Genomic DNA, 23,631 nt, shown 5'->3' on the forward strand with positions numbered 1-23,631 from the left:
TTTATACAAACCATATCTATTCACATAAATACGATATATTCTTCCTTTCCAGTCTACTAAATCTTCTTAGCTCGCGAACTTCAAGAATCTACGATGTTCTTCATGCCGCGCTTTGATCGCAGTAGCTCCTGGCGCCGCGCGCTCGTCAGCTTCACGAAATCGGCCTCGGATTTGCGGTGGGACTTGCCTTTGATCGGCGTCTTGAACTGCTCTCGGTGCTTCTGCTGGATGCGAGCAGCCTTGCTCGAGATCACTCCTCCTCTTGGAGCTTCCGGAGCTGGATCATCGTCACTCGGGCTATCGTGATCGTCTCCACTGCTCTTGTGACCCACCTCGAATCTCCGCTGCTCCAGGCACTCTGCTCGCTTCTTCCTGGCTCTCTCCAGCACCTTCTCCATGGTTGATCTCTTGTGAAGGAACACCGGGCCCTTCTTGTACTGGTTCCGCGACTTTGATCGCTCCATTGCTCTTCTCAGCATCGCTTTGAGGTGCTCGGATCCAAGTTCCTCGTCGGTGGCTTGCGTGAGTTCCTCGATCATCTGGACAGCGCTCTCCTCTGGAAGATCAAGCGTTGGAGCGGGAGTATCCGTTTGAACTTCGAGTTCCTGGACAATCATAGCTACGGCTTGGTTCTCGGAGGCCTCAAGAGTTTGATCAACTCTGCCTTCCACAATGAAGCCTTTCGACTCGCTGAGCTCGGAGGTAATTACTGCGTCTGGAGTTGGAAGTGAGAGTTCCTTGATATCAGTAGCTGCTGGAGATAGATCATCTTCACTTTTCCCCAGTGCTGCTTCTTCAGCTGCGAATTTGGGCACTGATTCGTAGACATGGTGCTTCTTTTTCGCTTCTTGTCGAGCGACACCCACTGCTTCGTCGAGAAGGGCCTTCGTTTCAATGACAACTCCTTGTTTGGCAACAGCCACCACTGCTGCGTCGGAAAGGACCTTCGTTTCACTGACAACTTCCTGTTTAGCGACAGCCGTCACTGCTTCGACGAGGACCTTCTCTTTGGTGACAACTGCGATCTGATTCTGATCACGAGAAACCTCCACAGCTGGAACTTTCTCGTCCTGTTGCTCGTGAGAAGCCTTAATCACAGCAGGCAAAGTTTGTCGTGCCTCCACTACTTCCGAGACTTCGCCACCTTTCTCGGTTGTCTTAATCTCCACTCGAGCAGCGGACGGAGTTTCTTGCGCCCCCATTTCTAACGCTTTGCCACCCTGTGCTTGATCGTGAGAAGCCTCTGCCAAGGCAGCAAACGTTGGAACCTCGACATCTTTCTCATCTTGTCGATCCACCTCCGCGACTGCTTTCTCAGGATGATCTTCGTCGTCTAGCTCAATTGCTTCCGGCGATCTCTCTAGCTTTGCGCATCTGTCACACAAACACAAACACACGCATTCAGGCTCTTTGCAAACTTGAGAAAACTTACCTTCCATCACCATGATCCAAGTTCTCTCGAGCATCCATCGACGTCTTCACCTTGTCCGGTTCCTCGGCAACGCTGTGCGCGTCGTCAAACTCACCCTTGTCATCACTCGCAGTACAAAAGCTATGCTTGTCATGCTCGCCATCGTCACGCTTCTCATCGTCGCGGCTTTTCACCGGCGAGATCGCATTTTCCTCCGTGGTACACTGGCTCGACTGAGAATCACCCACAGCGCTTCCAGTTCTCCCAGCGGCTGGAGGAGCCACATCCTTGTCCTTGCCACTCTCGCGGCTCGCTGGAGCCTGCCCAGATCAAAGCAAAACTCGATCGATCTGGATCCAAAGTATGAGGTGGGCTTACCTTGAAGAGCGCCGCGAGCGCGTCCGCCATGAAGAGATTGGTCTTGTTGGCCGGAATTCCATTCTTCTTGCACAGCTGCTGCAAGCGCCGCCTAGGGAGCTTGTGGTAATCCAGGGCCGCCTTGTCGCGTGCCATCGCCGCTCGGGATTTCTAGGGCTCGCGCTCCTCCATCTCCTTTTAACCAGCTGGGAAATGAGCCGTTGTGGCATATTCTGGCAGCCACTGTCTGAAATTCCGAGCGATCTCTTGTACGAATGGACTGGAAGATCATCCCGTACAGCTCCAGTGATCTAGCTCCTGGAAACTTTCTTTTTCCATGCGTACCAGGAAATGACGTCAGGCTCACATATGGAAGACATAGATCACGTACCAAAGTTTTATTTTCTTGTCAGCTTCTTCCTTGCAGCCATTGGTAGTTAGAACTATAAGCTTGGAAGTGCAGAATCGTAAAAACGACCTGTACAAAACTCATGGTTATAGTTGTATCAAAGATTTATATGTGAGGCACCTTCTCATACTGCAGGGATGGCTCAAAGATGGAATCCAGCGCTGGCAAAACTGAGGGATAAAGTTCTCCTGGATCATCTGTACAAAGAAGATATCATAATGTTGTCTAGAACACGAAGAAGTGAAGAAGAAGAAAAACGTACCGGAGTTCGTCTCGTGATCTTCAAACCGAGTTTAACTCGGAGGAAGAATAGATGTTGGACATCATCACGTAGGCGGAGGCATTCCCTCGATCCAGCTCCAGCACCGACTCAAAGGCAAGCTTCCCCACTTCCAAGTTCCTCCACTTGTAGCAAGCACTTAACAGTGCCATCCAGCTCTCGGCGCTCGCATCCACCGGCATTTCTTTCAAGAGCTCGGCTGCTTCGTCCAGCCGGTTTGCTCGTCCCAGGAGGTCCACCATGCAAGCGTAGTGCTCGGCCCCCCGCGGAAGTCCGCGCTTCCTCCACATCTCTTCGAAGACTTCCTTTCCTCTCTCCACGAGACCTTTGTGGCTGCAAGCCGTGAGAACCGAGAGATAAGTCACTCCGTCCGGCTGTAGATCCTTCTCCTGGAGCTTCATCTTCTCGAAAAGCTCGAAAACCCGATCAGTGTCTCCCTGGCAGCTATATCCCGAGATGAGAGCACTCCATGTCACCATGGTCTTCCTGGAGATCTTCCGGAAAACTTCCTCGGCTTCTGCCATGCTTCCACACTTCCCGTAAAAATCCACCAGCGAGTTTGCCACCATTGTGTCCGTCTCCAATCCAGCACTGCAAATCTCGGCATGGAATCGTCTACCTCTTTCCAGCGCTCCCAGAGCAGCGCACGCCTTGAGAGCTGCGACATAAGTCACCGAGTTGAGCTCGCGGCTGCCTCGTTCTTCTCTCATGCGTTCCACAGTCTCGAGCGCGGCCTCACTTTCACCGTTCCCCAGGAATCCCAAAACGATGCAGTTCCAGGAGACCACGTCGGGTTGCCGAATCCTTTCGAAGACGTGAAGAGCATCCACCGTGCTCTGGCTCTTCGCGTAAGAATCCAGCAGCGTATTTGCCAGCATGGTGTCAAGTTCCACGTCGAAAAACCTCACTGCTCGAGCGTGGATGTCTTTGAGAAACTGTAAGCTGTGAGAATGCTCCTTCTCGGCAAAGCAAGCACAGGCTTTGAGCGCTGCGAGGAGAGTGACACGATCCGGTGAAGGGCCTCGGCCTTGGATCATTTGCGAATAAAGCTCGAGTGCCTTCTGGGCTTCACCACTTTCAGTGTATCCCAGCACCATGCAGTTCCACAGAGCAACGTCGTCTCGCAGATCATTTCTCAAGCTTTCGAAAATCTTTCGAGCTTCCGCAGTAAATCCACATTTAGCGTAGAGGTCGACCAGGCTTGTGGCGACAGGTAATTCCAGAGCCTTCGCTTGTTTAGCCGCTGTAGCATGAATTTCCCTGCCTCTCTTCACTGTGTTGATCTTCCCGTACCTCCCTTCGACGAGCTTGCCATCTTCTTTGCTCGCGAGACTGGACAGAGATTTAAGAATAGCAACCAACACAGCCGTGCTCGGTTCGCCACCTTCGTCTTGCATGAATTGATAGAGCTCGAGAGCTGATTCTTCGTCTCCATTCTGTGCATGAGATGAGATGATAGCAGTCCAAGCCATCCTTCTATGCTGGCGAGAGCTTTGAAAGACCAGCACAGAATCCGCTAATCTCCCACATCTTCCATAAAAGTCCACCAGGCTCGTCTCGAAAACCATCTCCATCTCGTCTCGGTACCTCACAGCGTGTGAGTGGATAACTCTGCCTCTTTGCAGTGCCTCTCGCTTGCCTTGTTCGTTGGAAGCCATGGAAACGCATGCCTTGAGAGCACCAAGAAGTGTCAGGCAGTCCGGTAAGCAGCTTTCGTCGCGCATTCGCGAATAAAGCGTCAAGGCCACCTCGGCTTGTCCACTCTGTGCGTATCCCAAGATGATAGAGTTCCACAAAACGACGTCCCGGTGCTGGACATTTTCGAAAACTCGACGAGCATCAACCATGCTGCCGCATTTCGACAACATATCCACCAAAGTTGTCGCCACAACGATGTCCTTGGACAGATCCAAGCTCCTGGCTTTCTGAAACTCGCAGAAGATAGCCCTCCCTTTCTCCAGGAACTTGTAGCTCCCAGCAAGAGATTCCTTCTCGGCAGCGCTCGCGCAAGACTTAAGAGCAGCAAGAAGCGTGACGCGATCCGGTTCGTGTCCCTCGGCCTTCATCCGCGAGAAAAACTCCAGTGCCGAATCGGCGTCACCACTTTGAGCGTAGCCGAGTATCAGCCCCGTCCACAAGACAACACTAAGTTCCTGGAGGCTCTCGAAAATTCTTGCAGCATCCACCATCCGTCCACACTTTGCGTACATATCCACCAGGCTGCTCGCAGCAAAAGTGTCCAACTCCACACCGATTCGAGCAGCCCGAGCATGAACTTCCTTTCCTTTTCTCAAACTCTCGACCTTCTCTGCTCGGTCTCCACTAACTTCGTTCTCGGCTATGGCAGAGCAAGCCTTGAGCGCGGCAAGAACCGTGACACGGTCAGGTGGGCAACCGTGTTCCTCCATCCTCGAGTAAAAATCCAAAGCTTGATCGCCATAGCCATGCTTGGCGAGGCCGAGAATGATGCTAGTCCAAGAAATTACGTCCTTCTCTTCCATCCTGTCAAAGAGCTCGCGAGCTTCTGATATACAGCCACATTTCACGTACATGTCGAGGAGGCTGTTGGCGACAACGAGGTTGGAGACATCTCCGCTGTGAATCACATCGCCGTGGATCTTCTTCCCTGTTACCAAATCCCTGGAGAGCTTGCACGCCTTGAGAGCAAAGATAATGGCTGCTAAGCTCGGCCTACAACCCCGTTCTTGGAGCTCGAAATATTTCCTCACTGGAATGGTTGCATCAGTGTTTGTGGGAGCGCGTACCATGGGACGCCCTACATTGTGCCCAAGAGCCCTAAGTTTCCTGCTTTATTTTGTAAACAATTAAGCGAATTATACTTACACAATGACTCTACAAGAATATGAATTTCGTATAATGTGTGAATGTTTATAGAAATATATATTTTATTTTTTTAAGAGTTAAAATATAGACCATAATTTTTTACCATTATTTGCATTGTAAATTATAACATTACCTTCATTTCTTACAAGTAATACTGTATCTAATATACATGGCTCTTTTAAGCAATATCTTGTTGCCCAAACTATATTATTATTACTTTTAATAATAAAGTTTCCATTTTCTTGTAAAACTGCAACACAATTATAATTAATGGCATTTATTCCAAAATTTCCCATACTTTTCCACATAATATTGTTGGTAGAAACTTTGTGAAATTTAAGTTTACAATTATCTTTTAAAGTAAATCTAAACAAACCATTTGGTGATACTAAACTGTTATTTTCTTCTATATATGATCCAATCTCATTTTGAAATCCACTTATTAATGAAGATCTATAAAGTGCTTCACAATTCCAATTTGAAATATATATTTCCGAATTTAAAATTTTGATATTTAAATTGGTGTTACCTTTACCTGTTGATCTTAATTTGTATTTTAATGAGAAATTTAAATAAGCCACATGTATGTAACCATAAAATGAGTTTGGGCTTGATAATGCTTGATATTCTAAATTATCTAAAATATATGTAAAAACTTTTAACAAAACATCATCTCGATATTTTTCAAGTTCAGTTGGATCCAATAAACAAAATGAAAAAGATGGGAGAACCTTATCTCTTACAATTTCAATTGGTTTCAATATGGTTAATTTAATACTAATACCTGCATTTTGTAAAATGAATGCTGGAATTTTAATTTCTCCTACAGAAAAAGTTTCACCATTTTAAAAATAATCTTTAATATAATCAAAGATATAGTTTATTAAATTATAAAAATCTTCAATATTTAATTTATTTGGACTTTCAGCACTTATAACAGCTGGATAAAGTGGCTGATCATTATCATTTCCTATATTAAAGGAGACATAGTAACATAAAATTATAAAAATCAAAATTTTGATTCTAGAAAGCAATAAATTCATAATATAGATTAATATTGCAAGTATTTATAAAATTGGAATATTTTTTTAATGTGATTTAAATATATTTATCACTTATCTATATAAAGAAACTAGAAATTGCATTGGTGGTGAATACCTATGATTTTTTTTGAGTATTATTTTAATCATTTTATTCTAAATTTAACCCTGTTTTTAACTGATTTAAAGGGTTTTAATATTCTAGTTTGTTACCAAGTGGCATTGCACAAATAAAACATCTTATTTTAATGATCAGAGAAAAATTTAAAATTGAGTTAGATTTTAATGCATGAAAGACTAGATCCAAAGTTTGCGTATACTCCAAAATTCACCAATATGCAGACAAGAAGGTGCTTCTTGATCAAGAGGATGAAATGAGACAATGGTCTGCCTAATTCCCACTGTGAGGCTGCTGCTGCCAAATATCTACTACAGCAATCTCATCCAGCAAGTGATCTAAACTCCCATCATAACTACTATTAATGATTTTTATTGACAATTCCCAAGTTTTGCATAACAGCTTAGACTCTCAGCTCATGGATCTGGTGGAGTGACTTAGCCAGACACTTGCCAAGTCACAAAACTGGAGCCAGCATCTTTGTTGCAAACACTTTTCTTTTGAATACCTTAGCAAGAATGACATGTTGGGGGTTGAGGTGCTATGATGTAATGTCATGAATTTTTGCTGCGCAGGCTCAACTGAGACATCTCCAAACATCCCTTCTAGTGATTCACAGCCTCCACCACAATTGGGACATACCCCAATGCAAGATCTAGCCAAGATGCTTAAGATTCGACAAATGCCCAAGGTACTAGACTGTTTTTTATAGGCACTTCCAATAGTTTGAGAGGCATTTGGGAGGCTCTTATCTAGCTACATGCAGCTCTACTCCTTGCTCCATTACACAACACATGCCAGCAAAAGGTGGCAATCCTTTTTAGGTACCACCATTAACAACCAATTTTTTGGCCTCTTTATTTGGGGATTGAGCTTTTGATAGGAGGTTCATGGTACCAAATGAGCTCTTAGATGGGCTTTGTACCTCTGGAGGAAGTGACTAATGAAGTGGTAGATGAAACGATAACTCTTGGGGAAGTTGAGAAAGATGTAACTTTTTCTTAATTGGAAACAAAGCCTATCTCTTGTTTATTAATGTGTGCTTTGTAAGAAATATTTATTGCTTCTAGTGAGGAGACATGAGGCATTTTTCACGGCCACCACTTCACATGGACTAGATTACCCACAATAGAGCAACACATCTTTCTTTACCTTCTAGAAGTTGATATCATTAGCTAAAGATTATAGTGCAAGTGATCATGGAATGAAATTTGGATATATTGTTACTATAAATCCTTAAAAGTTAAAGAATAAATGGAGATAAAATATCTACTAAAAATTCTTTCATGAAGGGGAGAGAGATAAAATGCATTACATGTGGTATTAAAGAAAATGAAATAAATTTGAAAAAGGGCACCGGTTTAGGTTTAGGTTTAGGTTTAGGTTTAGGTTATTATTGTGCCAACAATATGTGGCACCCTAAACCGCCACATATTGTTGTCTACATTTGCATCGTTTAGTAGAGGCAATCTTCATTCTTTATAGCAATAGCTGTGAGGCGAACTTCGTAGTGCATGTGGGAGATCTCGAGTTTGGGTTGCAATTGGTGTTGAGTCAAGTTTTTGACCTCATCCTTAGTATGAATTGCTTGTAGCACAATCATGCGAAGTGTGATTTTAAAGCTTCTCCCCCCATTATCTCATCCTTCTTTATATTTCATTCATTTTTTTCACTTCCATATATCTTTGTCCCTTTGTTTTTACCTTTGCTTCTATTACTTTTGTCTCCCCATTATTTCCTCTTATGTTTCTGTCTTATTTTGCTCTTCCCTTTTCCGATCCTTCTAACAATCTTATTGTTGTAGTAGTTGACCGGCTCATGAAAGAGTATGCCGATCTCTTTGAATTTGATGTATTGTTTGGGGCCAAGATTACCACATGTTATCCAATTCTAACTAGAGATGCTCATCCAATTAAGGTTTTTGTTCATCGTTGGTTATCCAAAGAGATCAAGATTTTACATATAAATACCAAAAAAATGTTAAAGAAGGGTGTTATTCGGAAGTCGTGAAGTCCTTGGGCATGTGGACCTCATCTTGTGATGAAACTTGATAGAAGTTATTTCTATATCAACTATTATCCGTTAAAAGAAGTGATGATCCCAAATGTGTACCCTCTTCCTTGCACTGCTAATCTCTTGGATCATTTGAGGAGAAGTTGTTGGTTCACCAAGTTAGATCTTGCTTCTGGGTATTAGCAAGTACTGATGGCTGAAAGAGATATTCCTAAGATTATTTTTTGTACACTATTTGGTTTGTACAAGTTTTTGGTAATGCCATTTAGTTTGAACAATGCTCTAATAACTTTCCAGCAAATGATAAATGACATTCTTTGTGATATGCTAGAGGTGACTATTGAATTCAATGATGTTTTGATCCACTCAAAGAGGACATAGGAGGAATACATTTGTGATGTTTGTAAAGTGTTAAAACATCTATAAGAAGTTGGTCTAAAGTTGAAGCAGTCGAAATGTGTGTTTGGGTTCAAGGACATAACTTATTTTAGGTATCATATTTCTCGTAAGGGTTTGCAAGTTGATCCTAACAAATTTGTGGCTGTAAAGTTCCTTATTCCAAAGTGTGTAAATGATATGTATCGCTTCCTAAATAAGGTGTAGTATCTCTATAATTTTGTAGATTATCTTTTTGATCACATTACACCGTTGTGTGTATTATTGAAGTTATTAATATCATCTTTTATTTGGTCTACAGACTATGAGTGGGCATTCATGGATCTCAAGGAGACATTGACAACTCCTACAATTTTAGTGTATCTTAATTACACTCGAATTTTCATTTTGTGTGTGGATGCTTATGATATTGGTTTTGGAGGTGTGTTGATGCAAGAGAGTTTAAATATGCTTGATCAGTGCCATCCCATTGCATATATAATCCATACATTACAATTAGCAGAGACAAACTACTTCACAACAAATAAGGAGTGTTTAGTAGCAGTCTAGGGTTTTGAGAAACTTCATGTATATCTATATGGTTCTCGGATGTTATTGGAAGGTGATCACGCCGTTGTGACTTCATTATTAAATTGGAAGAACATAGTTGGTTGTACTATTTAGTGGGTTTTGAAACTTTAAATATATGATTTTGATGTTGTTATCTCTCAGGGAGTTTTATGGTTGACATTGATGCCCTTTTATGAGTTCCTCTTTCTTCTTTGCTTTCTTCTCATGTTTTTAACGAGCTTGGTGTTTTAGCATCAGTGGATTTTCTAGATGAGCATTCAGTGCCGTCTATGGTTGCTATATTTGGTGTTTAATGTTCATAAGGTGCAAAAAAATATTTACTTTCTCTTGATGAGGTTCATGAGGCTCAAAAGATTGAATTATAGATTCAAACGCTTCAAGATAGGTTTGAGAATCCTACATCACTTACTGATGAATTGCAATTCTAGCATTTACATTTTTAATATCACCTTGAAGACGGTCTTCTTTATTTTGTGGGGATGGATCCTGATGATCATTTATAACTAGTGGTGCTTTCAATCTTTATTCTATAATTTTTCCATGCCTACCATAATTCTCTTGTTCTAGATAGGTATATAGGACATCGTCATATGACTAAAAAGTTGCATAAGTCTTTTTATTGGCTGGAGGTGCATGATATTATCCAATATATGCATAATTGCATTTGGTGCTAAGCTTATAATACTCCCCCTCGTGCTACAAAAGGATAATTAGAGTTTATTGTAGTTTCTTGTCCGTTTAAGTTGGTGGTGTTTGATTTTATGAAACCTTTTCCACAATTGAATATTGACAATGAGTATATTATTGTTGCTTCCAACTACTTGACTTGCTAACTGGAAGTTGGTGCTCTTACTAACACCTTTGCAATTGTTGTTGGATACTTCTTTCTCAATCGAGTGGTGTTCTAACATTTTTGTCTGAAATAGATTCTTTCGGATAACAATCCTACATTTATGGCTAAGGCATTTCATGTTTTGATGTCTCAATTAGGGTTTTCACGAATGTTTATCATCCATAGTCAGACGGTTTGGTGGAATGGCTTATCAGACAGTCAAAGGGATAATCGCAAAGTACATGAACTTTTAGCATTTAGATTGGGATGGGTATTTGCCATTTCTTTGGTATGCATATGTCATAAGGGTGTTGTTAGAATCTTATCCTTTACACCCTAAGCCAACTGGCTAAAGGGGTGATCACTTGATTGCAAGGCCCTTTCCTTATCCTATTATCCTGAACTTTTAGCATTTGGATTAGGATGGGTATTTGCTATTTCTTTGGTATACATATGTCACAAAGGTGTTGTTAGGATCCTACCCCTTACACCCTAAGCCAACTGGCTAAAGGGGTGATCACTTGATTGCAAGGCCCTTTCCTTATCCTATTATCCTGACCTGGTGCCTAACAATCCTCCCCTCGTTAGGGAATGATCATCCGCATGTAAGCTCCTGAATTTGCTCCCCTCGTTAGGGAATGATCATCCGCATGTAAGCTCCTGAATTTGGACTTCCAGGAGGTCACCCAACCCAGTACTATTCAAACCTAAGGACGCTTAACTCTAAGTATCCCAAAACCCTTAACCGATTGGAAAAGGGGGTGCACTCTTATTCATGGGCCCTTTCCCTCTATATTTGAACCCTATGAGGACGCTTAACTCCAAGTATCCCAAAACCCTTAACCCATTGGAAAAGGGGGTGCACTCTTATTCATGGGCCCTTTCCCTCTATATTTGAACCCTTTGGACTGTCTCTCGAATCGTTCTCTTTGGTTGCTTACAATCTACCACGCTTCCCTGCAAGTTCACGCCCTCGTGAACGGAAGCTGAGAGCCGCAGCTCTCCCGAGAGCCCCGCTCTCTTGACACCCTACCCCTCGGGTCGAGCCCAGCGGGAGCAAACTGGACCAGTTAGATGTTAATCAACATGTGGTGTGATTCCCTTAGCCAACCAACAGAGTCGGACTCGAGACCTCTCTGATACCAAATGTAAGCTCCTAAATTTAGACTTCCCAGGAGGTCACCCAACCCAATACTATTCAAACCCAAAGACGCTTAACTCCAAATATCCTAAAACCCTTAACCGATTGGAAAAAGGGGTGCACTCTTATTCATGGGCCCTTTCCCTCTATATCTAAACCCTATGGACCGTCTCTCGAGTCGTTCTCTTTGGTTGCTTACACCGCGATCATACTTAGGCCACCCTCCGGTCACCATGATCCTTCTCTTAGGGTCTACCAAACTTTGGTTCTCCCTCTAGATCCACTATGTTGAATATTCCTTCAAAATATTCTTGCCCCACTCGTTAGCCATGAGAATCAAATTAGGCTCTGATACCAATATTAGGATCCTATCCCTTACACCCTAAGCCAACTGGCTAAAGGGGTGATCACTTGATTGCAGAGCCCTTTCCTTATCCTATTATCCTGACCTAGTGCTTAACAGGTGTAGAGTTCTATTGGTGCTTCACTATATAAACTCTTATATAGTTATGATTCAATATTACCAATGGAGTTAGGTTTATCTTTGCGATTGCGACGAGCTGCTGATGCTAAGTTGTGGGATTAGTATTTGACGAGCATTCGTCCACTTGTTTGAGTAGAGTTTATTAAACACTTGGGCCACATACAAGTCGGACAACAATAGTGCTATAATTTCTATCATCGTCTATTAGCAGAGTACAAAGTGGATGACTTAGTGTTAGTCTGTTTTCTCCATTTTACAATACATGGTTTATTTAAAGGGCTCCTTGCTCAATGGAAAGGACCATATCAGGTGTGGTGGCAAGTTGGACTGCAAGTTTATAAGGTTTAATATAATATCTACCAAGCTGATCCTCTAAAAATTGTGCATGTGTAGTGGTTGAAACGTTTTGTACGAAGGGATCAAGAATAACTAGTACCATTTACAGATCCACAAATGCTTCCTTCTGATGTTCCTCAAGATCCTGGCCCATTTACGAGAGAACTTTAATAGTCTTCCATTATTCCAAGAGGAGGGGATGATGTGAGGTCTAAGTGTATGACTATAGTACTATATACTAATATTAGTGTAATGGGATTTTGGTAGTTATTATATTGGTTTCTAGACCACTTGCTTTTGTATATAAACTAGGGTTTTTGGGCTAATTGATATGCATATTTTTTGTATTCCTTTTCTATATTTTATGCACTCACAAAGTAAATATGTTTTTCAGATTTATTTATACCAGATTTCATAAAAAGCATAAAGCTAAAATATTATATTATAACTATGCCTTTCAACAAATCATAAGCCATTTAATGTGATATTGTATTTCAGCACTTAATATATGTTAGAATATGATACTGTGAATAGGGATGCATACATTGACAAGTGTTTAGCTATTACATTACTATTATAAGATAACACCTCTTTCAAAAGGTGTCTCATGACTTAGCTCATGATAAAAAAGAAACACAAAAAGAAGAAATAATATTAGCAAAGAGTTCAAAATATAACAATGTCCATATTGTATTTCAAAAGAGTTGATCACCTCTTTTCTTAATTTTTGGGTATAGCTAAGTTTGTTATATGTTAATTTTGACATTCTTATAGTTCATATGACAGACTTAAATTTAAATTGCCAGTAAAATGGTGGCAACTGAGGCAGATTTTGCCACCTTACTCACTTCTTGTAAGGATCTATCAAAGGCTCAGCAACTTCACACCCAAATCACACATAGCAATCATTCAAATAGCCACTACCTTGCTAATCTCCTTGTCCAGATGTATGGGAACTGTGGGAGCTTGAAAAAGGCAAAGCTAGTTTTTGATGGAATCCGCCAGCCAAACAGTTTTTCATGGAGCATAATATTGACTGCATATGCTCAAAATGGCCATTTGGAGGAGGCGAGTAATATTGCCAAAGAAATGCCCAGTAAAAATGTGGTTGCATGGAATTCTCTGTTGAAATCATATGTAAAAGCTGGCAAACTCTGCGAATCGAGAGTAATTTTCGACAGTATGCTCTATAGAAACACAGTGACATGGACAATACTAATAGCTGCATATGCCGGAGCGGGGCAAATGGACGATGCCGAGGCACTGTTTAATGCAATGTCGGACTGGACTGTGGTGACATGGACGGCCATGATGAAAGGATACGCTCAGATTGGGTGCATATCAAAAGCCAAAGAATTGTTTGATTCCATGATGGAAAGAAATGTAGTGACATGGAATATTATGATCGCTGCCTATGTGGATAATGGCCTCTTCAAAGAAGCACTGGTTTTGTTTGAAGCAATGCCATTTTGGAACACCGTGTCATGCAATACGATAATGCAAGGTTACAGTCTAGATGGTTGTTTTGACAAGGCCAAAGAACTATTGCGTAAAATGGTAGAGAAAGATGTTGTTACTTGGAACATTCTTCTCACGGCATATGCCCAACATGGGCAACTAGAACAATGCAAGGAAATCTTCGACCGAATGACGAGTAGAAGCATCTTATCTTGGAATCTTTTGCTAATGGCATACACCAAGGCATCGCTTTTAAAAGATGCCGTGGAGATGTTTGAGAAGAGTATGCCTTGGAGGAGTCTAGTATCGTGGTCGATACTTCTCCAGGGACTTGGAGAGAACTTTCTTTTTGATGAAGCCAGAAAGGTACTTGACGATATGCCTGAGTGGGACAATGTATGTTGGACGTCGATCATAGGGATGCTTGGAAAAGGTGGCAATTTAGAGGAAGCCATAGCAATGTTCCAAAAGATGCCAAGACACTGCCTTGTCTCGTCTACATGCCTGATTCAAGCATATGCCCAGTTGGGGAATCTATCTAAAGCTAAAGAAATCTTTGATGAGATGCCAGAGAGAAATTTGGTTTCCTACAATGTCTTGCTGGAAGGGTACGGTATGGAGCTTGGAAAGGTGGCGGAGGCCAAAAGGCTATTTGACACCATGCCCGAACATTGTGACGTCTCGTGGAATATCCTGATCTACTCGTATTGCCTCTCTGGGAATCTCGAAGATGCCAGGGTCATGTTTGAGAAGATGCCGCAGCGCGACAGTGTGTCGTACAACACGCTGGTCCAGGCGTACGGCGCCAGTGGTCATCTCCTCGACGCAAAGTTGGTGTTCGATTCCTCGCCCTGGCGAGATACCGTCTCCTGGAACACAATGCTTACAGCATATTCTCTGAACGGGCAAGATCTCGAGGCTAAGGATTTGTTCCAGAGAATGCCTGCTAGGGATCTCGCGAGCTGGATTTCGATGCTCGCGTGTCTAGCGCGCAGTGGAAATCGTCGCGAAGCTCTGCGGCTATTCGAGCGGATGCCTGATCGCAGCGTCGCCGCGGTGAATGCGCTCCTCGCATCGCCGCATTCTCAGTCGGATCACGCGGCGGAGCTCTTGATCGGGATGGCGATGGAAGGATTCCAACCGGATGCTGTCACATTCATCGCGATCTTGCATGCCAGCAGCCACAGCGGATTGGTGGATCGGGCTGTCAAGGGTTTCTTGCTCATGAGCCAAGAACACGGCCTCTCGCCGTGGAGAGAGCACTACTGCTGCATTGTCGATGTTCTTGGACGGGCTGGGCAGATCGACAGCGCCAAGGAGCTCGTGGAATTTATGCCGTTTGAGCCGCAGGCCACGGAGCTGGGATCGCTGCTAGCTGCATCGATTCATAGAAAGGAATCGATTGGGGTTGCACGGCGCATTGTGGAGCTCGATCGATGGAATGCCGGATCCTACACAGCGCTAGCCAGGTCCTGTAAGGCGCTAGGGTAATGGATCTTCTTGGTTCCAGGAATTCCTTTGCCGAGCTCCTGCGTCACTGCAAATCGCTGCGCGAGGCCAAGAGCGCACACGCCGATGTTGCCAAGGCAGGGCTGGATCGCAGCGACACATTTCTGGGGAATCTTGTTGTCCAGATGTATGCTCGTTGTGGCAGCTTGCAAGAAGCGCGCAAGGCGTTTGACAGGATCAAGGAGCCAAACGTTTTCTCCTGGACTCTACTGATCACAGCATATGCCCGGAACGGGCAAATTGAAGAGGCTTCTTTCTTGTATGACAGCGCCCCAGAGCCGGATGTGATCCTTTCCACCGCGATGCTCACGGCCTTGGTGGAGAACAATAAGCTCGACGAGGCCCGAAAGGTATTCTCAAAAATGCCTGAGAAGAATGTGGTGTCTTGGAATGCTATGATCTCTGGTTTTGTTCAAGCAGGGCTTTGCGAGGAGGCATTTGGAGCTTTTCAGCAAATGGATCTCGATGGGTTTTCTCCAAATTCAGTGACTCTGGTGAGCATTCTCAGTGGCTGTACGAGCTTAGCTCAAGGCAAGATGATTCATGGTAGCATTTGTTTCGAGGTTGAGACGAAAGCTATCAACGCACTGATAAGCATGTATGGCAGGTTTGCAAGCTTGGTTGATGCTCGGAGTGTTTTTGATGCTTTAGAAGAGAAGGACATTGTTTCATGGACTGGGATGATCTCCGCTTACGTGCACAACCAGGAAAAGAACCGGGCTATGGAAACTTTCGCAAGAATGGACCTAGAAGGCGTTAGTCCAAACCGGGTCACTCTGGTAAGCGTTCTCAATTGCTGTAGCGCGCCTTCCAGCGTAACTTTCATTCGTGCAGAGGCCGTGGCAGCCGGTTTTCAAGCTCATATCAGTCTGAACAATGCGCTCATCACTGCCTATGCTAGAACCGGATTGATCAAAGTTTCTCGAGCCATCTTTCTGGTTATGCCGGAAAAGGATACCATCTCATTCAACGCGATGATAATCGCGTATGCCCAGCAAGGGCATGCCCGAGAAGCGCTGGAGCTGCCGTGGCTCATGGAGATGGAAGGCTTCTCCAGGGACCGGATCACTTTCACCAACATCTTCTTCGCCTGTGGCCACTCGGGGTTGCTGGAGAGATGCTGGGAGGACCTTCTCGCAATGCAGGCCGACTTCCAGTTGAAGCCTTTGCCGGATCATTACCAGTGCTTGATGGAGCTCCTGGGAAAAGCTGGGAAGCTGGAAGAAGTCGAGGACTTGATCGGCAGCATGCCTTACGAGCCCGACTCGGTGGCGTGGAACTCTCTGCTGGGAGCTTGCAAGATCCACAGTGACTCCAGCCGAGGAACACGAGCAACGCAGAGGTACGTGGATTTAAGTCCAGGTAATGCCACTCCTTACGTGCTAAGTTCTAATATGCACGCTCAAGATCGTGGCTTTCAGGTCCTGGATTCTCAATAGCAATCGAGGTATACACTTCTTATTCACTGCCACTGGAATTGCATGAAAGTTCCAACTTTTCTCAAAACATTACAGTTCTCGTTTCTAGATGATCTTACTTTTAAGTCGATGAACTTCCAGGTAACGCATGAAATCTTCAAGTTTCCGGGAATCCGGCTTCTCCAGGAGATTTTGAGCTAGTTGGCTGGCTGGAAAGAAGAAAATGCTGCGATCCAACGGCAGTGATGTGGACGCCCCGTCGGATTCGACGTGGCACGCGGGAGGCCTTTCGCTCTGCTTTTCTATCTGACACGTCGGACGCGTCCCAGGCCGCCTATTCATCGATCGAATACGAATTGGCGTTTGTGAGTGCGCTATCGTTTTCTATTTCTCTCTTCCAGCTCCATTCTCATTCTATCTTGTATATGATCGTGTGAGGCGCGCGCGCTCTAGGCTATGGCGGCGGCGGTGGCAGCGTCGCAGGCGGCGCTATTCAAGTCTCCATTCCAATCTTTGGATTCGTGCGATGAGCAGAAGAGCGTGAAGTTTAGGAGCACATTTCATGGATCGCGCCGCATCAGCAAGGCGGCTGGATGGAGCAGGCATCTCTTAGCGAGGCAGCAGCATCGGATTACTTGCTCGGTGAATGCTCCCAGGTAGATTTCTCTGACCTAAATGGTTTTCCCGCTAATTCTTTCTTGCTGCGATCTTTCTCTTCCAGTCCAGCTCAAGCGCCACCGCTGCCCAAGGGAGCTGAATGCTACGGTGTTTTTTGCGTTATTTATGATCTTAAAGAAGTAAGTTGGATTGGATTCCAGTGTGATAGCGATTGAACATTGGATCCACCAGGAGGAGAAACCGAAATCATGGAAGAAAAAACTCGTGCGCGTTGCAGTATCAGGAGCTGCTGGGACGATCTCCAATCATCTTCTTTTCAAGGTATGAGTTCGTCTTTCTCTTTTATCTATGCATTTTTCTCTTCCTAGATTGCCTCTGGCGAGGTTTTTGGACCCGATCAACCTGTGGCACTCAATCTTCTGGGATCAGAGCGATCGAAAGAAGCACTTGAAGGTTTTCAAGTTTTACAAAACTGGATTTTGAGTATCAATCTCACGTGAGTTTTGCAGGAGTTGCTATGGAGTTAGAAGATTCACTCTATCCTCTGTTGAGGGAGGTCATAATCGGCATAGACCCGTATGAGGTGTTTCGAGATGCGGAGTGGGCTCTGCTTATTGGTGCTAAACCTCGGGGACCAGGCATGGAGCGAGCTGACTTACTTGACATCAATGGACAAATATTTGCCGCACAGGTTGGAATCTCTCTTTTATCAAATGATAAGTTCAAAACCTTGCGGTTTTGCAGGGTAGAGCTCTTAATGAAGTAGCTAGCTCGAACGTGAAGGTTGTTGTAGTGGGAAATCCATGCAATACCAAGTATGTATTTTTCTCGCTGTTTTCTATACTTACGAGGTGGTTTTTCTTTGTTTCAGTGCTCTCATTTGCATGAAAAATGCACCCCGGATTCCCAGTAAAAACTTCCATGCTCTTACTCGGCTGGACGAAAACAGAGCAAAATGCCAGGTACATTCTTCAGCCAAGTCTTGGATCTGTTCTTTTTTATACCTTTTACTACATTTCCATACCTAGTAGCTCGCTCTTAAAGCTGGAGTATTTTATGACAACGTTTCGAATGTTACTATCTGGGGAAACCATTCTACAACACAAGTATGTGCTTTATTCAATTGGAAATACAGACAAGAATCTTTTTTGGCCTGAAGGTACCTGACTTTCTGAATGCAAAAATCAATGGAAGGCCTGTGAAAGAAGTCATAACTGACCACAAGTGGCTTGAGGAACAATTTACTCCAACTGTACAAACGGTATGGTTTTCTCGAACTTGAAAGGATTCAAGTACTAGATTCACCTGTTTATGCAGCGGGGAGGTGTTCTCATCAAGAAATGGGGGCGCTCTTCTGCTGCATCCACAGCAGTATCGATCGTGGACGCAATGAAATCCTTGGTTCAGCCCACTCCCCCTGGGGACTGGTTTTCTTCGGGGGTAACATTTCTTGCAAGTTCTCGTAAAACTTTGAAAAAAAATTCTTTTTTGTTCAGGTTTATGCTGCTGGGAACCCTTATGGCATTGACGGCGATCTTGTCTTCAGCTTACCATGCAGATCGAAGGTGAGGTTACTTGATCTCACTCGCGAAAAACTTATATGTTGCTATCTCATCCAGGGAGACGGTGATTACGAGATCGTGCCGGGACTTCATATTGACAAGTATCTATACGAGCGCATAAAGAAGGTAACATCCACTTGGAAATTAGAACTGAAGAGAATTCTCTCTTTTTTCCACAGAGCGAGGACGAACTTATCGCGGAAAGAAAATGCGTTGCTCATCTTATCGGCGAGGTATGTCGTTGTTTCTCCTCAATCAAAAGCAATTCTGTTCTATCCATTGTCTTCCCCCTCGTTTTTTTCAGGAGAATGGATTTTGTGATCTTCCTGGAGGCGACACAATGCTCCCTGGAGAACAATAGCAAACAAACTGATTTTTGGAAAACTTGATCTAGACACGTGTCAATGTCTGATTGGTACTAGGTATCTGAGGTTTTTGTGGACGAATGCTTAGTGAAGAGCGTAGCGGGCAGTGGAGCTGAGCGTGGCGGCTCGCGGGAATCTCTGCGGGAATGTTGTGAAATCTCCGGGATTTGCGAGGTGCGAGCTAGGTTTGGCGCGCAATGGAGACGAAATCCTCTGGTAGGTCTTTCTTGCCTCGATGGATGAGGATTTCATGGCTTGTGGCATGTCTAGGTGGAATAGTGGCGAAAAGTGAGGCACACACGGTGAGTCGAGTAATTCTTTCTTGTAACGAGGAATTCTCACACTTGGGTCGTTCTTGTAGGAGGCCGAGTATACTGGCGAAGGGAAGGCATTAATCGGTAAGACAATTACAAAGAAAGACACTCCTGGAACTGTGGAAGAATATGATCCCGAGACCAAACTTTACAAGGTTTTGTTCTTCGGATTTGCCGTTGTCAGTTTTCTTAAAATTCGTGTCTTTGCTTTTGTAGGTGAGATTCGAGGGCGACCAAACTGAGGAGATTAAATGGGAAGAACTACAGAAGTATATCCCACAAGAAATCATTTTCAAGAGGTAATCTTTACAATTTTTTTGTGCTTGCTTGGCGAATCTCTTCTCCTTTTTCCAGATTTTCGCAAAAGAAAAAAGAGCCAAGTGCTGACCAGCAAGATAAACCAGGAGAACAGTCTACAAACTCTGAAGCAGCTACAGATAGTGAGGATGATGTCAAGGCGAAGAATAGTGATTATGAACGGGAAGCAAGGATCCAGCAAGTGTCTAACGAGAACGCCATCGTGATCACGCAAGTTCAAGAAGTGCAAAGGATGGAGAAGATGGACATGCTTGCGGACGTCGTGGTTCAGAGCAAACTCGAGGTGGTGGCGACGAAGAAAAGGCCACGTAAATCCGTTGCTCCCGTGAAGCTGCAACAAGAGGTTGACGCAATCAGTAGTGGCGAGGAAGCGGATGAAGAGGACGAAGAGGATGACGAGGAAAGCCATGACGAAGATAGCGAGAGCCTAGACAGTTTAAGCGAGGACGGATCAGAAGACGAGCCAGAGATCGACAGTGAAGACGAGGACGACGACGAAGAGGATGAAGAGCGGGATAGGAAAGACGGAGTCGACGACGACAGTGATTGCAGCTTGAACGAGAGCGATCTGGAGAGGCTGAGGAAGAAGCCCAAGAAGAAACGAAAGCACGTCTTGACGCTGCAGAGGTGGAGGGGCTACAAGAAGAAGCGCAGGCTCGCGAAACAGGAGGGATCCGATGGCACCCTGGCGATCAAGCGGCAGAAGAGACCCAAGAAGCCGACTCCAGTGGACGAGTTGACGAGGCGGCGTCAGGTCATCGCAGCGGAGCTCAAGAGGAAACTCAAGGAGAGCTGTGCGAATCTCAAGCGGAAGAAGAAGAAGAAGAAGACCGTGGCTGTGGAGTCTATTGTGGAGCCAAGCCTGGTGGAGCTGAGTCCGGCAAAGCTAGCTCTTCCGGAACCACCCGAGGTGCTGGAGTCGCCGGAGCCGTCTCCAAAATCTCTCGAGGTTGCTACTCCTTCCACAGCGATTACTTCTACGAACTTAAACGCGAGCGAGAGCAAGCCATCGCCGTTCGACCGGGGAATCAAGCTCCGGGGACGCAAGCTGAGGAAGAGATTCAATGGAAGGGTCTTTCGCGGCGAAGTTGCGGACTACGACAGAAGGAACCGACGCTACAAGGTTTGGTCTCGAAAGAAGTATTTCTGCATGGATTTCTTATCTGTGAGCTTGTCATCAGGTCCGATACGAAGATGGCGACGAGGAGCAGCTAATGTGGAAGGACGTGGGGCCGCTGCTGGTGCCATTCGAGGAGCTGCATACGTGGGACGATCCAAACTATCAGCCACAGCAAACGCGAGTTATAAGCTCGGAGCTCCTCGCAGTGGAGAAGAAGGCCAGGGAGGAGAAGCTAAAGCTTCCAAAACTCAAGCCTCAAGTCGTCAAGTAAGAAAGCTCTCTCTCTCTCTCTCTCTCTCTCTCTCTCTCTCTGTGTGTGTCTGTTTTGTGATTCTTTGTTTGATGTTTGTATTTCCTAACTTATTCTTTGTGTAGGCTCTTTGGTTGATGATTAAAGATCTCTCATCGTTTGTGACTAGATTCATTGTGTGTGTTTTGTGATTCTTTGTCTGATGTTTGTATTTCCTACCTGATCCTTTGTGAAGGTTCTTTGGTTGATGGTTAAAGGTCTCCCACCGTTTCGTTTGTGACTAGATTCATTGCTTGATGGTTTGATCTCATCGCTTTTCTTGTTTGTGACTAGATTCATTTGATTTTTATATCCAGTTTAAGTTGTAGTACCTCTTCATTGACAGGAAAGAGCGGAAGGAACGTTGAAACAGGTGATCCAAAGGTCGTCCAAAGGTCGTCAACGTACATCAGCTGCAAAATTTTAACTTGAATTCATTACGTTGTAGCACGTGGTGTAGAGACCTGGTAGTGACGTGTTGTTTCTAGCCGCCGCGTTTTTCCAGGTGCATTCTAGCTGCAGGCTTTTACTGACATAGACTTGTACTTTAGGGCAATGTTGGCATCAATCAGAGAGCATCAAAGCATCATCGCATCCTTGCCCGTAGATTTCTCTTGCCGAAGAGCAGCATCACAGGGCTTGGCAATGGATCAAAGGGCCGCATCTCAATGCCTGGCAATGGATCGGCAATCGTGGGTATTCACCAAACAGGTAAATTGCTCTTGTGGAGGAGGAGGGAGAGCTACTGGATCGCTACCATCACGCTTGCATTGGCTTCCATCGCCTAATAAGCTTCCCCCGATCGCTCGCTCCGTGCGGAGATTGCCAAGTCCTCTGGCGGCGGCGGCAGTAAATACCAACGGTTCTTGCGCGGTTAGAGAGAACCACCGGGATTATGTGCATTGGTTCAGGGAAGCGTGGCCATACATCCAAGGCCATCGCGGCAGCACATTCGTGATCGTTGTCCCAGGCGAGATTTTGGCAAAGCGAGAGACTCTAGACAATATCTTGCAGGTTCTTGTGGTGATCTCAATTGTTCCTGGCTGATTTGCCTCGACTTTGCCAGGATGTTTCACTGCTCCATGGATTGGGAATCCAGATTGTGCTCGTTCCGGGGGTCCGCGTCCAAATCGACGATCTTCTCCGGGAGAGGGGTAAGGAGATTTGGATCTGCGAGAGGAGGGACTCTAGTTTTTCGAGCGGAAAAGAGAGGTTGGATTCCAGAGGAACGACACAAACAGCTAATAAATGCTTGTAGATTGCAGGTAGAGAGCCGAGATATGTTGGAGCTTACAGGATAACTGATGCTCACGCTCTCGATGCTTCCATGGAGGCGGCTGGAAAATTGCGCGTCGAGATAGAGGCGAAGCTCTCACGGGGACCAAGCATCCCTGTTCTTCGTCGGCATGGCGAGAATGAAAGGTGGCACGAGTCCGGCTTGGGTGTTGCGAGTGGGAATTTTCTGTCAGCAAAGGTTCGTGAAGGCGTGATGAGAATCTGCGTAACGATCTGGGCTTGAACTGTGCAGCGAAGAGGCGTGGTCAATGGAGTGGACTTTGGAGCGACTGGAGAAGTGAAAAAGATTGATGCGGAACGCATCAAAGAGAGGCTCGACAAGAACTGCATCGTCCTGATGAGCAATCTTGGGTATTCTAGCACGGGAGAGGTTCTAAACTGCAAGTAAGCATCCATTGCCTTTGATCTTTGATCTTTCTTTCTTTTTCTTAAAACGCTTTTAGTACGTACGAGGTGGCGACGGCGTGCGCGGTGGCTCTTCAGGCTGACAAGCTTTTGTGCCTGCTCGACGGTCCGGTTCTTGACGAGAATGGATTCCTGATTCGCTTCATGACACTTCTTCGGGCCGACCAGCTGATAAGACAGCGCGCAAGCCAAAGTTACATCGCTGCCGATTACGTGAAGGCTCTGGCGGGGGCAAGCTACGCGAAAAGTCTCGGTCTAGCGGACGTTCCTTTCACGAATGAAAGGCGCGGTTTTTATGTGAGTGCGTCCACCGGCGACTTAGCACTCAGCGAAGAGAACTATGATTCCTGCGGGAAGGGGTTTGCTGTTGGTGGCTTGGTGCGGACACAAGGATACTTATCGGAGTTGACGGCCTCTGTTCACGTTTGTCGGGTAAGAACTTCGGAGCTTTCGAATATTTTTTTTTCTTTCGCGAAATTGAAGCTGTGCCGTGCTGGTCCTTAGGCAGGGGTAAGGCGGGTCCATCTCTTGGATGGTACCATTGAGGGAGCTCTTCTCCTTGAGCTTTACACCAGAGATGGAATAGGCACGATGATCGCAAGGTAAAGTCTCGTTGTTCATCAGTTTTAAATTGTTTGTGATGTTTGGATCTTTGACTGATGATTTAATGCTCAATACAGTGATATGTACGAAGGCATTCGTTGTGCCACCAAGGACGATCTTCAGGA

General features: G+C 44.9%; 7 protein-coding genes across 8 annotated transcripts in view; 5 read left to right on the top strand and 2 right to left on the bottom strand.

The window, feature by feature from the left end:
• Nucleotides 1-15: 15 nt before the first annotated feature.
• On the bottom strand, nucleotides 16-2,366 carry LOC9650313. The gene is made up of 5 exons (XM_002968476.2): nucleotides 2,298-2,366; nucleotides 2,160-2,246; nucleotides 1,790-2,093; nucleotides 1,433-1,731; nucleotides 16-1,374 (listed from the first exon to the last, which is right to left on the bottom strand). Exons 3-5 carry the CDS (start codon nucleotides 1,922-1,924, stop codon nucleotides 81-83), a joined length of 1,728 nt encoding a protein of 575 aa, XP_002968522.1. The 5' UTR covers nucleotides 1,925-2,093; nucleotides 2,160-2,246; nucleotides 2,298-2,366; the 3' UTR covers nucleotides 16-80.
• LOC112345763 (pentatricopeptide repeat-containing protein At2g03380, mitochondrial-like) lies at nucleotides 2,340-5,238 on the bottom strand. Its single transcript, XM_024673100.1, has 2 exons — nucleotides 2,440-5,238; nucleotides 2,340-2,374 (listed from the first exon to the last, which is right to left on the bottom strand). Exon 1 carries the CDS (start codon nucleotides 5,223-5,225, stop codon nucleotides 2,460-2,462), a length of 2,766 nt encoding a protein of 921 aa, XP_024528868.1. The 5' UTR covers nucleotides 5,226-5,238; the 3' UTR covers nucleotides 2,340-2,374; nucleotides 2,440-2,459.
• A 7,803-nt stretch (nucleotides 5,239-13,041) lies between these two features.
• Nucleotides 13,042-15,180, top strand: LOC112345732 (pentatricopeptide repeat-containing protein At4g02750-like). Its single transcript, XM_024673021.1, has one exon. It carries the CDS (start codon nucleotides 13,042-13,044, stop codon nucleotides 15,178-15,180), a length of 2,139 nt encoding a protein of 712 aa, XP_024528789.1.
• LOC112345878 (pentatricopeptide repeat-containing protein At2g33680-like) lies at nucleotides 14,950-17,003 on the top strand. Of its 2 annotated transcripts, XM_024673554.1 has the most exons (3): nucleotides 14,950-16,560; nucleotides 16,620-16,645; nucleotides 16,758-17,003. In XM_024673554.1, exons 1-3 carry the CDS (start codon nucleotides 15,180-15,182, stop codon nucleotides 16,815-16,817), a joined length of 1,467 nt encoding a protein of 488 aa, XP_024529322.1. In that variant the 5' UTR covers nucleotides 14,950-15,179; the 3' UTR covers nucleotides 16,818-17,003. The 2 variants fall into 2 exon arrangements, with proteins under 2 accessions (XP_024529322.1, XP_024529320.1); XM_024673552.1 differs by lacking the exon at nucleotides 16,758-17,003 and having other exon boundaries at nucleotides 16,620-16,750.
• On the top strand, nucleotides 16,972-19,193 carry LOC9650314 (malate dehydrogenase [NADP] 1, chloroplastic). Its single transcript, XM_002968179.2, has 14 exons — nucleotides 16,972-17,272; nucleotides 17,338-17,413; nucleotides 17,466-17,555; nucleotides 17,603-17,687; nucleotides 17,744-17,925; nucleotides 17,979-18,049; nucleotides 18,106-18,196; nucleotides 18,266-18,340; nucleotides 18,394-18,495; nucleotides 18,552-18,674; nucleotides 18,731-18,799; nucleotides 18,854-18,922; nucleotides 18,976-19,029; nucleotides 19,101-19,193. Exons 1-14 carry the CDS (start codon nucleotides 17,073-17,075, stop codon nucleotides 19,155-19,157), a joined length of 1,344 nt encoding a protein of 447 aa, XP_002968225.1. The 5' UTR covers nucleotides 16,972-17,072; the 3' UTR covers nucleotides 19,158-19,193.
• A 49-nt stretch (nucleotides 19,194-19,242) lies between these two features.
• LOC112345877 (nucleolin-like) lies at nucleotides 19,243-21,692 on the top strand. Its single transcript, XM_024673551.1, has 7 exons — nucleotides 19,243-19,377; nucleotides 19,432-19,463; nucleotides 19,523-19,630; nucleotides 19,692-19,774; nucleotides 19,830-20,916; nucleotides 20,975-21,180; nucleotides 21,549-21,692. The coding sequence occupies exons 1-7, from the start codon at nucleotides 19,359-19,361 to the stop codon at nucleotides 21,568-21,570; spliced, it is 1,557 nt and encodes a 518-aa protein (XP_024529319.1). The 5' UTR covers nucleotides 19,243-19,358; the 3' UTR covers nucleotides 21,571-21,692.
• Nucleotides 21,693-22,180: 488 nt separating this feature from the next.
• The window catches only part of LOC9631401 (probable amino-acid acetyltransferase NAGS1, chloroplastic), a 2,038-nt gene continuing 587 nt past the window's right edge, over nucleotides 22,181-23,631 (top strand). Inside the window, exons 1-7 of the mRNA XM_024673022.1 lie at nucleotides 22,181-22,216; nucleotides 22,269-22,414; nucleotides 22,468-22,676; nucleotides 22,731-22,882; nucleotides 22,942-23,335; nucleotides 23,408-23,505; nucleotides 23,584-23,626. Coding sequence (XP_024528790.1) covers nucleotides 22,270-22,414; nucleotides 22,468-22,676; nucleotides 22,731-22,882; nucleotides 22,942-23,335; nucleotides 23,408-23,505; nucleotides 23,584-23,626 — 1,041 coding nt within the window. The 5' untranslated portion in view covers nucleotides 22,181-22,216; nucleotide 22,269. The remainder of the gene's footprint in view (nucleotides 22,217-22,268; nucleotides 22,415-22,467; nucleotides 22,677-22,730; nucleotides 22,883-22,941; nucleotides 23,336-23,407; nucleotides 23,506-23,583; nucleotides 23,627-23,631) is intronic.

This window comes from Selaginella moellendorffii, unplaced genomic scaffold (assembly GCF_000143415.4).
Source record: "Selaginella moellendorffii unplaced genomic scaffold, v1.0 SELMOscaffold_10, whole genome shotgun sequence".
NCBI classification, from domain to species: Eukaryota; Viridiplantae; Streptophyta; class Lycopodiopsida; order Selaginellales; family Selaginellaceae; genus Selaginella; species Selaginella moellendorffii.